We start from the raw sequence: 15,615 nt of genomic DNA on the forward strand, positions 1-15,615 counted from the left end.
ACGGAGTGTGTGTGCATTTGTTTGTTTGTTTGTTTGTTTGTTAGTGTGTGTGTGTCTGTGTGTTGTAGGTAGGTGGTAGGCGAGTTGTGTGGCTGACTGCAGGTGTTTGGTTATTATTCACAGCTACCAGAAACTACAGTGACAGCCTTGCAAGATTAGAGAAGCAGACAGTGTCCTTTCTTATGTAGCGGGCTACCATTTCTTTTGGTAACTCACATGATCCTTGATCACTAAAGATCGGCACATATGCACACTCTGAGTATGTATAATAATATAGTAATAGTTTAAGGAATCGCATTCTGGAATAGCAGTGCATTTACCTCTGCTATGGTTGTGTTTGTTTCGTTGTTAGGGGAGATACTGAGTGATTACATATCATTTCCCCTCACTCTTCTGTGTGTTATCAGTGGTGCTACATTGATTAGCTCCCAGGTGCTCGTCTTGGCATGTGAGGATGATTGCTTATGGTTTCCTGTGCCTATCAATGGTTCTAGTTCTGATTGTTGCAAACCGACCCTTTGTGATTGTGTGCATACATGTGTGAATGAGAATGTGAGTGGGCTGTGACTGATTATGTTTGATCTTTCACATCTTTATCTGTGTGAACTCCTGTTCCATTGCCTCGTACACAAGGATTTTTAGCCTCTTTATCTCTGACCGACCAGATGATGGTGTAGTCTGTGTATGCAAAAAAGTGTTTTATCACTTGTAGCAACACTGTTTTCTCTGTTTGGTTTGTTAGCTGACGGCCCAGTGGGTACAGGGGCGATACTCTGACTCAGATCACTTCCTGTTTCCTTAGAGAAGCAGAGTCGCTTTGCAAATATGAGGCTCCCAGAGAAAAAGCTAAATGTCGGCTGGATGTCAAGTTCAAGTTTTGTCAATTTGAGTTTGGGAAATGAACCTTGTATTCAGAGTGTGGGCTACTCCCCTGTCTGTTAATGACCCTTATCCCTTTATAAGGAACTTTATTCCTTAACTGATTATCAAGGGCTTTCTCTGCCACACTCAGAACATTCACACTCTGGACCAGATCAGAACAGGGAAAGCATTTCAGTTGTGAGAGGTATAACAATGGCTGACTGTTGGTAATGACAAAGGATTGTTCGCTGGTGCTTTCATCTTGGAATTTGTATGTAACAAAGCCTTACTTCCCACTGTGCAGATTCTACCTATGTTTAACCATAATTTCTGAGGCTTCTGGTCCTCTGTGTGTGTGTGTGTGTGTGTGTGTGTGTGTGTATGTGTGTGTGTGTGTGTGTGTGTGTGTGTCTGTCTGTCTGTGCGAGCGTGTGTGTGTGTGCATGTGTGTGCGTGTGCACATGCGTGCACGCGCATGTGTGTGTGTGTGTCCGTTTCTATACAGAATGAATGTGACACTGACAGATACAAAAAACTGTTGTACAGACACTCATTTTTCTCTCCATCTCCATTCTCTGAGACATAGGCCTAACGCACACAAATACACACCCAAACATCCACACTCACACCCTCAAGCACATATACATACACACACACACACACACACACATTCACACACACACATTCACACATTCACACATAGCACATTCATTCAGTGCTAGTTGTGACTGAGTGGTTATGTGGTATGCGAAACGGAACAGAACAGCTCAGTGCTTTAGCCCCCCCAGCCCACCCCCCCATCCCATCCAATCTACCCATCCAACCCACTTCCCCCTCATCTCGCTCATTCATCTGTCATCTGTCATGTTCATTCACCCCACAGAGGGCCAGCAGCGCTGCAACCATGCAGATGTTGTTTTTAGACTCACAACACTGGCCCCTCTTGCCCAACATACGCTGGTATGTCTCTCTCTCTCTCTCTCTCTCTCTCTTTTCCGGACGTGCATGGAACCTGACGCAACAGTGTCGGCACTGCTGAGCTGTTGTGCCTGGTTAGAGATAAGCGACACACTTCCTCTGCTGTCTGTTAGTGACTGAATGCAGAAGCGTGGCTTTGTGGGCACTATCTGGTTGTTTGTCTTTGATAGCACCCTCTCGTCTGAGGCTGAAACTTGAACAGCACAGTTGTAACAATAGCACTACAGTTGGCCTCCAGATTTCTTCTTCCACCTATTGTTCTTTGATTTTCTTTTAAATTAGTGATATACATTCACAACTCTTCCTACACAGCTAATGAATGTGACGAAGATGATATCTAGACAACAGAAGATGTCTAGACATAAACCTTTATAAGAGGTTATTGTAAGTTAGTGGGTGTATAGAGCTGCATCTTACAAAACGTATTAATTAACAATAGTCAGTTTTAAACTGGTTGCTGTCACAGCAAATAATATGTTTATCAGAGGCTGTTCCTTTTTCACTGGTAATAACTGTCTGGGTGGGCAGTATCAGAAGTAGTCTTTGAATAAGAGCGAAATAAAAGTAAGTAATAAGTACTGTATCATGGAGGTAAAGTGGTTAAATGTGACACTATTCAAACTGTAGACATATCATTACCTCAGATTACCTATCTGTAGACATATTTACTGTATGTTCTCCAGATATTTCTTACCGTGGCATATCTGCATGATTACAAACTTGAAAGATCATATCTTTATATAATGTATAGAATAGACATCCCTACCCCTTGTGTGAATAAAGCAGGATTACAAGAACACAAAAAACAGTGTTCTGTCTGACCCTGACATCAGCAGTACTGGTGCCAGAATCGAGCCGCTGCGTGTCTCTCCATTTACAGAGAGAGGACATTTGCTTCCTCCTTTGGAGGAGATTTGGGCAACCAGAACAGTCCCCATTACCCATCAGCGTTTCCTCGGCTGACAGTAGTGAGGTATCCATCATGGAAACCTGCCACAGAGACCTGCAGCTTATTTACAATTCAAAAATCCTAAATCCTTGGCCCAGAATCTCAAGCTTCCCAGATTCTATAAATGTTTAATCAGGGATCAATTGCCTGGGGTTTCTCTAGGAGTTTGCCCATCGTATATATAGATTAGTTGGTGTTTTAGTATGTGTGTGTGTGTGTTTTTTTGCTGGCCCCATGGGAATTGTAAATGGAGAAGCAAGCTGAAAGAGCATAATAAGTAGTGTACTGGTGATGGGTAGAGTTCCATCATGGCACTGACACACCAAAGGCCTCCACCTGAGAGGCCGCAGTCACAGGAGAGGACTGGGCTCTTCAGGCCGACTGGAAACCCATAGTGCCTTTACTCAGTGGGGGGGATGTGGAGACTGGAAACACATCTCCAGGGAAGAAAGCAGAGAGAGAAAGAGAGAGGGAGATACAGAGAGGAGAAGAGGGAGAAATGAAGTAAGATGATAAAAGAGAAAGAGAGAGGCCGAAACGTTGAGAGAAGGAAGGAAAAAAGCTTCTGTCGATGTGACTCATCGTGACACCTGCTGAATGGAGTCGCGGGTGTCACAAAAGCTTCCCCACTCTGAACAGAAAATGGAAATGCTATGTGTTTACATCTGAGCGTCTGTGTGTATGTGTGTGTGTCAGGGAGAGAGTGTGTGTGTGTGCGTGTGTGTACACTTCGAACCAAACAGGAAATGACTCCACCAAAATGGGAGCGTGATCTTGCTGCAGTTGCCTCTGTTTATTTGCCCAGGATGTCAGCGGTGTTGCCATGCGGGCTTTGTCATCCATGGAAGCCCAGCCTGTCGCTCTCATTCAGACTCTGCTGTTTTTTATGTTCATTTTCACATATTCAGCACGTAATGTCACAACGCTTTGTTGTCCAGTAACTAAATCAGTCATTGCTTTTCATCCATTCTGAGAAATGTTGTAACACTTACTGCCTTAGAACGGAAGGAGTATGAAAAAGACACCCTGTTAGTCATTTCCTCCTTCCCTCTCTCTCTCTCTCCCTCTATCTCTCTCTCTCTCTCTGTCTCTCTCCCGCTCTCCCTCCCTCTCTTGCTCTTAGACTGAGGAAACATTTTTTGATAGTCTATTATAATGGAATGCTAATGCAGCTACTCTGTCCATGGTGTCCATTTTGAATAATCCCCTTAAGGTTTGATAAGGCTTCTGGCTGGTTAAAAACTGTTTGAAGAGGAGCATTTGAATTGAAGGACACTTGCACTTTATATTGCACTGGGAATCATGACAAAATGCCACTGCAATTTCAGATTTGGGTCTGTTCAACCAAATTTCTGCATTGCAGTAGACAAGCAGTGTATGCTTTATTTGATGCAGCTTAATGAATTGTAATGATATTTATGAGTAAATGAATGGGGACCAAAACATGAATGTCAAAAAATGAGTTGCTAAGTTTACAGTACTCTCGTTGTCACATCTCAAAGAGTTGCAGCACCATATAGCTTATGTTTACAAAGTCATTCCTATTCTTAGGGGGAGTCTGGCCCAGTTAGCCAATCATTGATAAACTTAACTGCGAAATACACACTGTTTGGATTTTCCTCCTGACACAAAAACACTCAGCTGTTTACTGAAAGAACAGTCCCTGGTGTTATCACCAGTGCTAGTTGAAACCAAAACCCTCTGATGATTTCCTGGCTAAATGCAATCTTTTGGTGCTGGCAGTGAGCTACAGCCTCAAGGTGGGAAACAATTTCCGATCTGATGATTAGACTTGGAGCTATATGGGTGAAAGTTAATGTATCGCTGTACTCAAGTATTTCCAGCCAGTATTTGAAAGAAATAGCCATATACAGCACATGGCCACGTACAGCACATGGACATGAACACACACACACACACAAACACACACACAGAGAGAGAGAGAGAGAGAGAGAGAGAGAGAGAGAGAGAGAGAGAGAGAGAGAGAGAGAGGGAAAGGCACTGTAGACACCTAATAATGCAGTGGTTCATGAGAGATGACCATGATCCTTCTCTGCTCTAACCCAGTTTCCCTCTCCCCTCCCTCAGCTCTGTGTCCACCCCGAGTGACCACATTACTGGGCCAGTCACACTTCTCTCCTATCATCTGTCCATGTGATTTCTCATGTGTTTGTTGATTGTGTCTTTTTTTCAGGGACTTTACCGGCAGGCGAGCACAGCTTCCCCTTCCAGTTCCCGATTCCAGGTAAGGCCGCTTGCAACGTGCACACACACTTCACAGTGGCACACACAAAACCTGCTCGGCAGCATTCCCACATAATCATTTCCCTTCTCACAGAGCTCCAAATCATTAGAGCAGCAGGACCACTCACTGATCCATAGACTCAGACCACTAACCAAAACACTGCTCTGGGTGGGGTCTAGTGTGTGGCTATATGTCTGGCTTGAGTGTATGGATTTGTGTGTGTGTGTGTGTGTGTGTGTGTGTGTGTGTGTGTGTGTGTGTGTGTGTGTGTGTGTGTGTGTGTGTGTCTGCGTAGGTGAGTGTGTGTATGTGAGTGTGTATTAGCTGTGTGTTGACTATTGTCATGATGTTGCCTGGCACCCCACTGGCACAGTGTTCTCTGTTGCCTGGTGCTTAAACACCATTTCCAATGCTGCTTCGCTGCTTCATTAACACTGCTTTAAGTCAGGCCAGGAATGTGCCAGAGAATTCCAATATGGAATTCTTTATCAGGGAAGTTCAGCTGAGATCATTCTTCGGAGTAAGAAAAAAAACATCTGTCATTTTGTTGCGGCCCTTGCCCTGTGGTTTGAGATGTAAAGACAGCCCTCTCTGTTCTCACATGACAGCCCTGCCATTGTCATGTAATAATGTGGCTTTATTCGCCAATAAATCAGTTAATAAAGGAAGGAATGTGCACAACGTTTTAATTATTATACTTGTGTGTGTGTGTGTGTGTGTGTGTGTGTGTGTGTGTGTGATGAGTTGATGAGGGTCTCTGTGTTGAGTGTAGAGTTTAGAGCATGCAGGTGTGAGGGCAAACACTGAGCTGACAGTTGCCAGAGGCGGGGAAGGGGTCTTATTTTTAGCCTTATCCTTTGGAACTGCCTGTTAAATGCACTTGCACAACCACAGACACTCACATACTCTCTCTCTCTCTCATTTTCCCTCTCTCTCTATCGCTCTCTCACATACGCACACACACAGAGAAAGAGAAAGAGAATCTCTCTTTCTCGTTCTCACTTTATCTCCTGCTTATCAGTGCCACGTTAATCACCCTGACTGTAGCACCCCCTGCTGGTTAATAAAAACACATCCAGAATCAGTAAAGCCATGCAGTGGTTTCATCACACGCAGGCTTCAGTTTTCCTATTATGCACATAAAACACAGTTGAGTTGAACGTTCAGTAGAGCATTGAAGGTCCCCAGCTAATTATAACAAAATATGTGATGTACAAATGATAGGCACTATAAATATCTAATTATAACAAAATATGTGATGTACAAATGATAGGCACTATAAATATCTGAACATTTGCTCTCATTTCCTGTAGTTGTAATGGTGTTGTGCTACACAGTATGCCTCTAGAACATGGGGGGGGGGCATTTGTCCATTCTTGCTTGGTGTGCAGTACCCAGCTTCCCTGTTGAACTCCTAACTTGTGGGAGGCAGCTGATCCACCTCATGGACGTCCCTCTCCTCCTCCATAAATACAGCTTAAACAAGCTGAAGCCGACTTCACACACACACACATATACTCACAAACACACACTGCAATTTGTCATTACAAAGAAGGCACACACACACATCACTGTATACAATCCTTCAATGATATATTGGATGATGATTAACATCTAATGTATGACCAAGCCTGTCTTATACTGTGGAACATGTAATAAACCTTGAGGTGCAATTCCGTGTTTCCATACCATAAATCTCAGACTGATGTTTGATATCTTATTCAGGACATGCTTCCATACGCTTCATCATGACTCACCCTTGCTTGACCTGTCCTTGTGCTTGCCCTGGGCTGATTTAATGTGTCTCTATGTGGATTATAGCGTCCGTCCCCACCTCCTACGAGGGCCCCTTCGGGAAGATCTCCTACAGAGTACGGGCAGGGATTGACACGCCACGCTTCTCGAAGGACTACAAGACCCAGAGACCCTTTTACCTACTCAACCTCCTCAACCTCAACGAAGTGCCAGAAATTGAGGTGAGAGCCCCAGAATACCCGCTGAAGAACCAGAACACCAGATCCAGGCACACACAAGGGCAATGGCCGCCATACTCATACCGTACAAGAACTATGGGAAACTGCAACACTAATAAAGGGATCAAGAACAAGCAGATAGAATGTACTCATGGCTTGAACTGAAAGCTGTTTGAGATGAGAAAGGAATGAGTGTAGGTGTACATGTAATCCCCCTGAAGCTTCTAGAAAGCCATAAAGATGGCTGTGGTTTTGAAGTTGTTCCTTTTTGAACTCCAGCGCTGACTCCCCTTATTATGTCTCAACAGCTCAGTGGTGTCTGGCTGCTAGGACGAGATGGCGGTGAACTCCTGGTGGAGAGTGGAGTAGCTTAGCTCTCCCCTCACAGCCACCCGTGGACGCTTTTTTCTAATGTTATTAAAGCGGGTCCAGCACAGCAGATAGCCTCGCAGCCAAGCCAAAATGTAATCAAGTGTTCCGCTTTTTGCCAGCCTCTGCTTAGAGTCCGTTAGCTTTTTTGGCAGACAAAGCGACCCAATCACATTGGAAAAAGTCTCCAATCTGCACCCCCTCCGACACACACACACTCACTCACTCTCAAGTGAGTGTGCAATCTGCGTCTGTTTATCTCTCTATCTACCTCCCTCTCTCTGTCAGACACAAACCCACCCATACATACACACACACACACACACACACACACACACACACACACACACACACACTGCAGCCTCATAGACCAGCACTTACACTTGCCAGCACTTGCACCAGTACTTGCATCCTAATTGTGTCTCCTGAATCTCTGCAGCAACCCAGCTGCGCAGTGGTGACGAAGAAGTTCAACTACCTGCTGGTGAAGACGGGCACGCTGATGCTGAAGACGCGGAGCGACCTGAGGGGATACACCCCGGGCCAGGTCATCCAGCTGGCCACCGAGATCCACAACAAGTCCGGCAAGGACACGGGCTACGTGCTGGCCAGCCTTGTGCAGGTACAGTACAGTCAGACACAGGAGGGAGCGCCATTTTGACCGCCTAACAATACAGTTGGCTACTCATCATAGTTAATGGCTGCCAACCATCTGAAAGTATGCCCTGCAAAAATATGAATTGAGTAAACAAATAATTACCGGGAACTGCATTAATCAGAATCACACATAAACTCTACACAAAGCAGCGCAAAGCCAGGACTATATTTGGTGGTTTGAGTTTTCTCTTTGAGACGAGTAGTGTCCCTGAGGGGCAGAAAATGTAGATGTCAGGGCTCTCCTGAGAGATGTCACAACAGGGATACGTTATTGCCAGGGGCTGCCAAGTGACAGGATTGCCAGAGTGTGTTATTTTTAGGCACTTTTGAATTTCTGTGTATCTGAGCAAGATAGGAGGACATTGTGTGTTTTTGGTTTGTGTGTGTGTATGTGTTTGTGTGTCCATGTTGTGTATGTGTTTGTGTGTCCATGTTTTGTATGTGTGTATGTGTTTGTGTGTCCATGTTGTGTATGTGTGTATGTGTTTGTGTGTCCATGTTAATCCTTTCTCTGTGGTGTGTCCTATGTTTCACAAGCAGAAAGTGACCTACAAGGTGAAGAGGCCGCTGATGGACCTGCGCACCATCGCCGAGGTGGAGGGCGCGGGGGTGAAGGCCGGCAAGCACGCCGAGTGGCGGGAGCAGATCATCGTCCCTCCCCTCCCTCAGTCGGCGCTCACCGGCTGCAGTCTCATCGATATCGATTACTTCATCCAGGTCGGGAACCGCTGCCACACACCATTAAGTAAAGCTTATTAGAGCCCCCTGGTTATATTAAAGTGTCTTACACTCTAGTGAAAGGACAGCCAGGTGTAGGGGGCTACCCAGTGAAGAACATTTAGATTATTTTTTCCACTGTTTTGAATCCTGTGCAGACAGATACGGCCATCCTCTAAATAGGGCCTTGTCCACATTAAGCTGGGTAAATATGAATATGCACATTTGAGGTGAAAACGATCTCTGTCCACTTTATCGTTTGATTGTTTTTCAAAGGTTTTGCGTCCACACAAGAACACGAAAACGCCATAGAAGTGTTTGTTGGTGGTGGTGTCTGAAACACTCAAGTATAACTCAAGTATCACGGCAACCGCACCTCATCGTATCTGAACGGTCAGAAGAGCTAAACGGAGTAAAGTTGTGCATATATTTGGGGTTATATGGTGTGCTGGAGCCATATGCACCAATATGTATATATTCATGTTACTATAGTGGCTACACTTTCTTCCCCACCAGCCCTGAGCTCTTTATCCGACCACCTACTGTATATTCAATTAACTGTTCTACACTGCTAGATTGCTCTCTGTGACTGTTATTAAATGGGCCAACTCATCAAACAGCAGATTGAGCTGACTTGAAAGCACAGTGTGCCTCTGGTGTGCTCACGCAGCGTGTGTGTGTTTGAGCTTTTGCTCGCGCAGCGTGTGTGTGTGTGTTTGAGCTTTTGCTCGGTGGCGCGTGAGTGGTGACACAGATGTGGCTGTCACCGAAGCCTAAAAATGCACATTTCATCAGGCGGCACCTCTGAGGCTCTCGTGCTTGTCACGCCATCAGCACCATGCCAGCTAGGCTGTCTCTCCTAGATAAACAGCGACGGCTCAACAGGAAATTAAGAGGCGCAGAACAAACATGATGAACAAAAATGAACAGGTCTATGGCATAAGGCCTAAAAACCAATATGTGTTAAATGGAAATGATTGATGTTGGGTGGAAATGATTGATGATTGATATTTTCAGGGGTGTAGCTATGGGTGGGTAGTGGTGGTGATGGTGATGCAGCAGTTTCCTTTTTCAGTGCTATGTAAGTGTTGGCTTTGCTGCTGCGGTGGAAGAAAGTGACAAGTTGCGTTCTGTGCGGAGAAGTAATACGCTCTGTGAGGCCAGAGGCTTCTCTGTCTCAGGTGCGGGTGAGGTTTCTAATAAGGCGCGGATGAGAAGTGTAATTAGACCCAGAGAGAGGCGAGGGGGAAGGCCTGACAGGACACTCTGCAGGATTTATGGAAGATCCGCTCAGCGCTGCTCGAGCCAAACAAACACAGTACATAATTTTAATGAGCGTGGATCCTTATTGATCCAGAGTCTAATTAGGCGGAGTATGATCATTTTCTGATGGGTGTAGTGAGATAATAGTTCCTCACTGGCTCTATATTTCTCTCTTCCTGATTCTTTAGTTTTCACTCGCTTTTTCTGATTTCTTTCTCTATTCTCGTGGACTTCGGCAGGTGTCTCTGAAGTCTCCTGAAGTTGTTGTCACTCTACCCATTTTCATTGGCAACATCGCGGTCAACCTGACACCCTCCAGGCCAATGCCCCCCCACCCAGGCACCCCTCTGGGGGCCATGTCCAGTCCCTGCCATGGAGGTGTGGTCCCCAGCGCCCCGCCAGCCGAGGAGGACCCGGACAGCGAGCTAGGCGCAGGAGGCCTGGCCAGCGAGGAGATCCCCACCAAGAGCCACTCCCAGCAGGACCCCAGCGGCCAGCCTGCCACCGTGTCCCCCAGCGCCTTCGGCTACGCCTCAGGCCTGTCCACCCCGCAGGGTCAGCGGAGCGCCGCGGCGGCCTCGGATGGCTCTGCTGCGCTGTTCTGTGTGTCCACCGGGGCCACCATACCGTTCTTCACCGAGGGGAATGCCACGCCCGTGCCCACGTCGTGCTCACTCATCCTGCCGCCTGAGTACAGCCGCTGGGACTTCCCTCCTGGTGAGTGTCCCAACTCTGAAACGGCACTCTTAATCATGTCTAATACTTCAATGTCATTCAACCAGAACAATCCCTATAGGCTTCCAGTTAGTCGCTTTTGACTAATCTTTGCTTTTGTTTATGTAAAGCACATTGAATTACAGTACCCCTGTGTATGAAATGTGCTACAGTATATAAATAAACTTGCCTTGCCTTTTAATGTTTAATGTGGAATCTCAAGTGATTAAATGCAGACAGAATGCTAAAGGAAAAAGACAAAAATAGGACTGTCTTTTGCAAGGTGACACTGTTAAAGGGAGCCTTTCAAATGTAGAACTTTACTGTATTAGGTTTTAAAAGAGACATTGGTTTTTGGTTGAAAGTAGATTAAACACTAAGTCTGTTCACCAAAGACATTGAGTGAATGAGTCCCGCAGAAATTGATCTTCTGCAGAGATTCATTGCCGTGCTGGTCATCCTTTGTCACCCTGGTGTTATAACTGTCATAACTCTCTGTTTCAGAACCCCCTCCCACCTATGAGGAGAGCTGCAGCAGCAACAACTCCAGTTTTAACAGGTAAACCAAAGGACATATGGAAAAAAAATACAAGCATGGATACAAGGGGTCATCATCTGTCGCCAGTGCCATAGATATGCTCTATCCATTGCTATTCCACAGGCCCTTGTGGCCCCCTGCTGGATGTATCGGGCATTGCAATAGGCCCCCAAACCTGCCTTTGGATTGTCACCGTATCTCCAGTGAAGTTGAGTTACATCCATTTTCCAAATACATAAAAAGGGATCCAAGACTTTGTTTCACCTTTTCTCATTTCAACTCCTCTATTTTGCTACTGTTTGATCTACGCGGAGGAAGAAAGAACCCAAAGGCAAAACCAGGGAGAGGAAAAGACACCGAAAATATTTCATTGCGCTAAACAGAGGCACTTCTTAAAAACCACTTAATATGTATGTATGCAGCAACACTGGAGATCATTATTATGAGTGGATAATGAGGGGTTGGGGTGGGGGGGGGGGGGGGGGGGGGCGGTAATTAAAGTTTTGTGTTTGAAGAGAGTACAATACTAGCATCTGTGATGCGTAGAAATAAAATAAAAAAACATCCTATTGTAACGTATTGTACATTTATACATATTCATTTACTTTGATTCCTACCAAGGCTGGCCTTCACAGAAATATCTCAAATACTTAGTACAAATGTGAGACATTTTAATGTACGCAGAAAGCTGTAGCAGACACCAAGGCCATACAGTTTCAAGTCCAATAGACCTTACAATGTACGCTAGTGTCTTTTTGAATGACCCAGATCTGAATCAGCCTGCAACAGGATTAATAGTCTAGAGAGACTCTGTTGTTTCACACACGCTCACACACACACACAGTATGGAGTATCGCTGGAATGCATCAAACTCCAGATGAAGATACAAACTGGCATCAGTTCCCTGTGATTTAATGGCAATTTGATCTAAGGGGTTATTGCAGAGGCTTTCTGGTGCTTTAGATTACATGATACACTGACAGTATCATATGATATAAGAATCAGTCAACCAAGGATATTACTGGCCCTACACACTATCGCAGTACACTTACACAATGCTTTGGTTGAAACTGTGATATTAAGAGCTAACAGCAAACTGTTTACTGGTGTACAAGTGTATAATTTCTTGGATGACCAACTGACAGAATACCAGCAAGACAAAAGACACACACGTTGTGGCAATTAAATAACGAGACTATGTGAGCATATTAGATATATGAGTAACAAGTTTTCTTTTAATTACACAATTATATTACAATTGAAATTTAGCATTTGTCTCATTATTTAATAGCTACACCCCATAGTTAACATTTTGTTTCAATACAGGATGCATTTCATTGCACAGAGAGCATCCTGTCAATCCTGTGGATTATTAAACAGTCCTCGTGACCCCAGACTTGTTTTTACTTGAAAATGTTGACTTAAATTTCAATTTATTATATATACCGCTACAGATTAGCACTGTTCAGAAAATGCAGCACTGTTAAAACCCTTCATGAGAGCAATCAGAACAGCCCTTTCATATTGTGTAATCAGTGCAGAAAGGTATTGTCCTTGCATCCCAAATTCCCCTGATCCTTAAAGGATAAAGGCAATGTAATTAAAGTAAAGGTGATGTGATTAAATGTTGCTCTTATGCATTGTTACAGTACAGGCAATGCTGTTGTCTTAATGGCAGTTCCACTTTAGTTAGAACCTTATGTTTGATTTCTAAATATTAACTGATGTTGTTGAAAGAAAAAAAAAACAAAGACGTTTCTGATACTATTTGCTTCGTCAAATACTTGTTTGACTTCCAGCACTTCACCAGGCAGGTGTGACCACTGTTCCTGCACCTAGCTCTGACAAAGACAAAGGCTTTGTGGTTAAGAGATCTTCATAGTAGAAACAAGATCAATCAACATCGTTTCTGATGGCCACATGCCCCAAAGTTAACAGTTTGGGATCATACATGCAGCGTCAGTACCACCGTTGTTTTTATTTATTTCATATCTGGTTTTATTTTTTGGTTCTAATGTTGAATGAATGGTGTGCTGAGGTGGATGTGAAGCCTTATGTCACTTTGTTGCTGTGAATCATTTTTGACTGTGCTACTTTCAATATCTGTACTCTTTTACATTCTTAAGGGTCAACTCAAACTTATCCTGCTAGTATGATACACGACTGTGCACACTGTTCAAGCACAAAAGTAGCAACATTACATTGACTTTTTCTTTTCTCTTGAGAGAGGGGGAGAGAGAGAGAGAAAAAGAGAAGGACAGGGAAAACGAGAAAGCTCTAAATTGATTGTGTTCAGAATTTTAAGAAGTGTGTTAAGGTCGCCATCAACCGTAAATACAATATTGAGTCTGATGAAATGTTCTGTGCTATGGTAGACACGCCATAACCTTTCACTCAAGCTCAGCATGACATTCTAACAACCAAACCAGCACGCTTCAAGCAGACTGCTCCATGAGAATCCTGAGTCTTTCCACTACAGTAGATAGCATTTCAACAATGAAATTCCTCCAACCTTCACAGCACTCTACATAATCACTTTCGCCAGAACTGATAAATGGAGGTGCTCCATCAGTTTGAAAGGGGGAGTAGAGAGAGAGAGGGAAAAGATTGGAGTGTGTTGGTTTCCATACCCCACCACCCTGCATGTTTCCTGAGGACTACCCTTAAGAGTGCCTTCAGAATGCTAATGTCGCCATGGGCGAGAAGGTCAGAGATATAGAGGATTGATGAGGAAAGTCTTTTTATACTCTTGCTACTGGTGAACCATCCTTCTTCTCTTGTCTATTCCCAAAAACTGTTTCCTTTCATCTTTTTGGTCGGGGGAAATAAATGGAGGAAGACTTTGTGCAATTTTGTGTCACCTGAGACACCCTGAAGACTGTATGGGGTTGAGTTATGTCCTGAGTCGGCTGTTTCTGTTCTGTTGCTGTCCTGTTTTTTGCTACACCAAAGCTTTTAAGTTTCCTTTGTTGGTCATCGTATGCAATTCCTGGTGGTCTGTTGGAAGTACCTTTTCTATATGGCACATATTGCTATGTGTAAAAACCTTTGGAAAGAAGTCCCTTGTTGTTTTGTTAGGCTTTTTTCAATTCACTGGCCAATATTGGAATACTGCGATGTTCACCACGGTGGATCTGTGTAACATTCAAACTAAGAATGATGATGATTTTGAATCAATATTGTACAGTATGAAAATAAATTTGCATTGATTACACATAATTTGTCTGATTTCACTGGGGTTTAAGATCTATTCGACCAGGTTTCAGTATCTGTGCAGCACACAGATCTGCTCAGTTCCTTTGTAAGTCATTCACCACTGAGAGGACTCATCAATCAATTGTATTCTAAGACACACACAAGCAGCATACACAATTGACTGCCAAGCAAAACATCTCCATAATATCCAGTGAGATCCACTACCGGTAATCTCCTCTCTGTGCAACGATGTTAAAAATAATTGATAGACTGATGTAAAGACAACGATCTCTGATGTATTTAAATTCAAAACTGAAACAGTGGTGTTGTTGATGTTAAGAAACCAAATAGTAGTTCTATCTATTCAATCTGATAATGCAAAGTCATAAAAAAGTGTTACTGTGTTTATTCACAGTTATGTCCTACAAACTGTATAAGGTCGTATCGGAAGACATGGAAGGAAATGTTAATTCAACAATGTTATCCATTCTGTTGTAAGGGTTGGCTTTGAGGATAAACTGACCTTCAAATTCTTGCACCTTGCCATATTCAGCCTAGAATGAACGTGAAATGCATAGCAATATTCCCTTTGGGGACAGTCATTTTTCCTGGCATAAAGGGAAGAAATGTCCATGAGCTGTAGTTTGACAGCAATATTGCAGTGGGCCCCAACATTTTGTATTTGTTTGACAAAGTGGCACTGCACATTTCTGCTGAGAGTGGATATGTCTTGTGTTAACAATCTTGTTTAGATTTTGAATCACTATGTGTCAGCACCGACTGATAGTAATAGTAATGACTATTACACCGACCGATACTGATAGTAATGCATCAGCACCCACACCCACAGATGTGTAGATTCTTCCTGATGCATTTGGTTCAATTAATGAAATGTGAGGTTAATCCAAATGTTTGCCTCTTATTATAAATCACAGATAATGATTTTTAGAATCCTATCCTTGCATTGTCAACACAATTCTTAAAAATTATTATGTTTGGACACTTGTATACTAAACAAGTAAACAGAATAATTGTAATGCTATACAGTGCTGTTTGTATTAGTGTACTAAATTGTCTCTCTAAATCATTTTAAAAGTTTCATGTAGTACTTTCATAGTTCATAGAGTCCATGAAAAACAGTATTTATTAGACCCTA

The 15,615-nt window shown here is 43.7% G+C and overlaps 1 protein-coding gene across 1 annotated transcript in view; it reads left to right on the forward strand.

Annotated features, from left to right (window-relative positions):
* Positions 1-14,483, forward strand: part of arrdc1b (arrestin domain containing 1b) — a 56,467-nt gene extending 41,984 nt beyond the window's left edge. Inside the window, exons 3-8 of the mRNA XM_042060243.1 lie at positions 4,983-5,033; positions 6,855-7,009; positions 7,815-7,997; positions 8,573-8,749; positions 10,252-10,729; positions 11,231-14,483. Coding sequence (XP_041916177.1) covers positions 4,983-5,033; positions 6,855-7,009; positions 7,815-7,997; positions 8,573-8,749; positions 10,252-10,729; positions 11,231-11,289 — 1,103 coding nt within the window. The 3' untranslated portion in view covers positions 11,290-14,483. The remainder of the gene's footprint in view (positions 1-4,982; positions 5,034-6,854; positions 7,010-7,814; positions 7,998-8,572; positions 8,750-10,251; positions 10,730-11,230) is intronic.
* Positions 14,484-15,615: the final 1,132 nt, after the last annotated feature.

The sequence above is a fragment of the Alosa sapidissima genome, chromosome 13, assembly GCF_018492685.1.
Source record: "Alosa sapidissima isolate fAloSap1 chromosome 13, fAloSap1.pri, whole genome shotgun sequence".
In the NCBI taxonomy this organism is placed as follows: Eukaryota; Metazoa; Chordata; class Actinopteri; order Clupeiformes; family Clupeidae; genus Alosa; species Alosa sapidissima.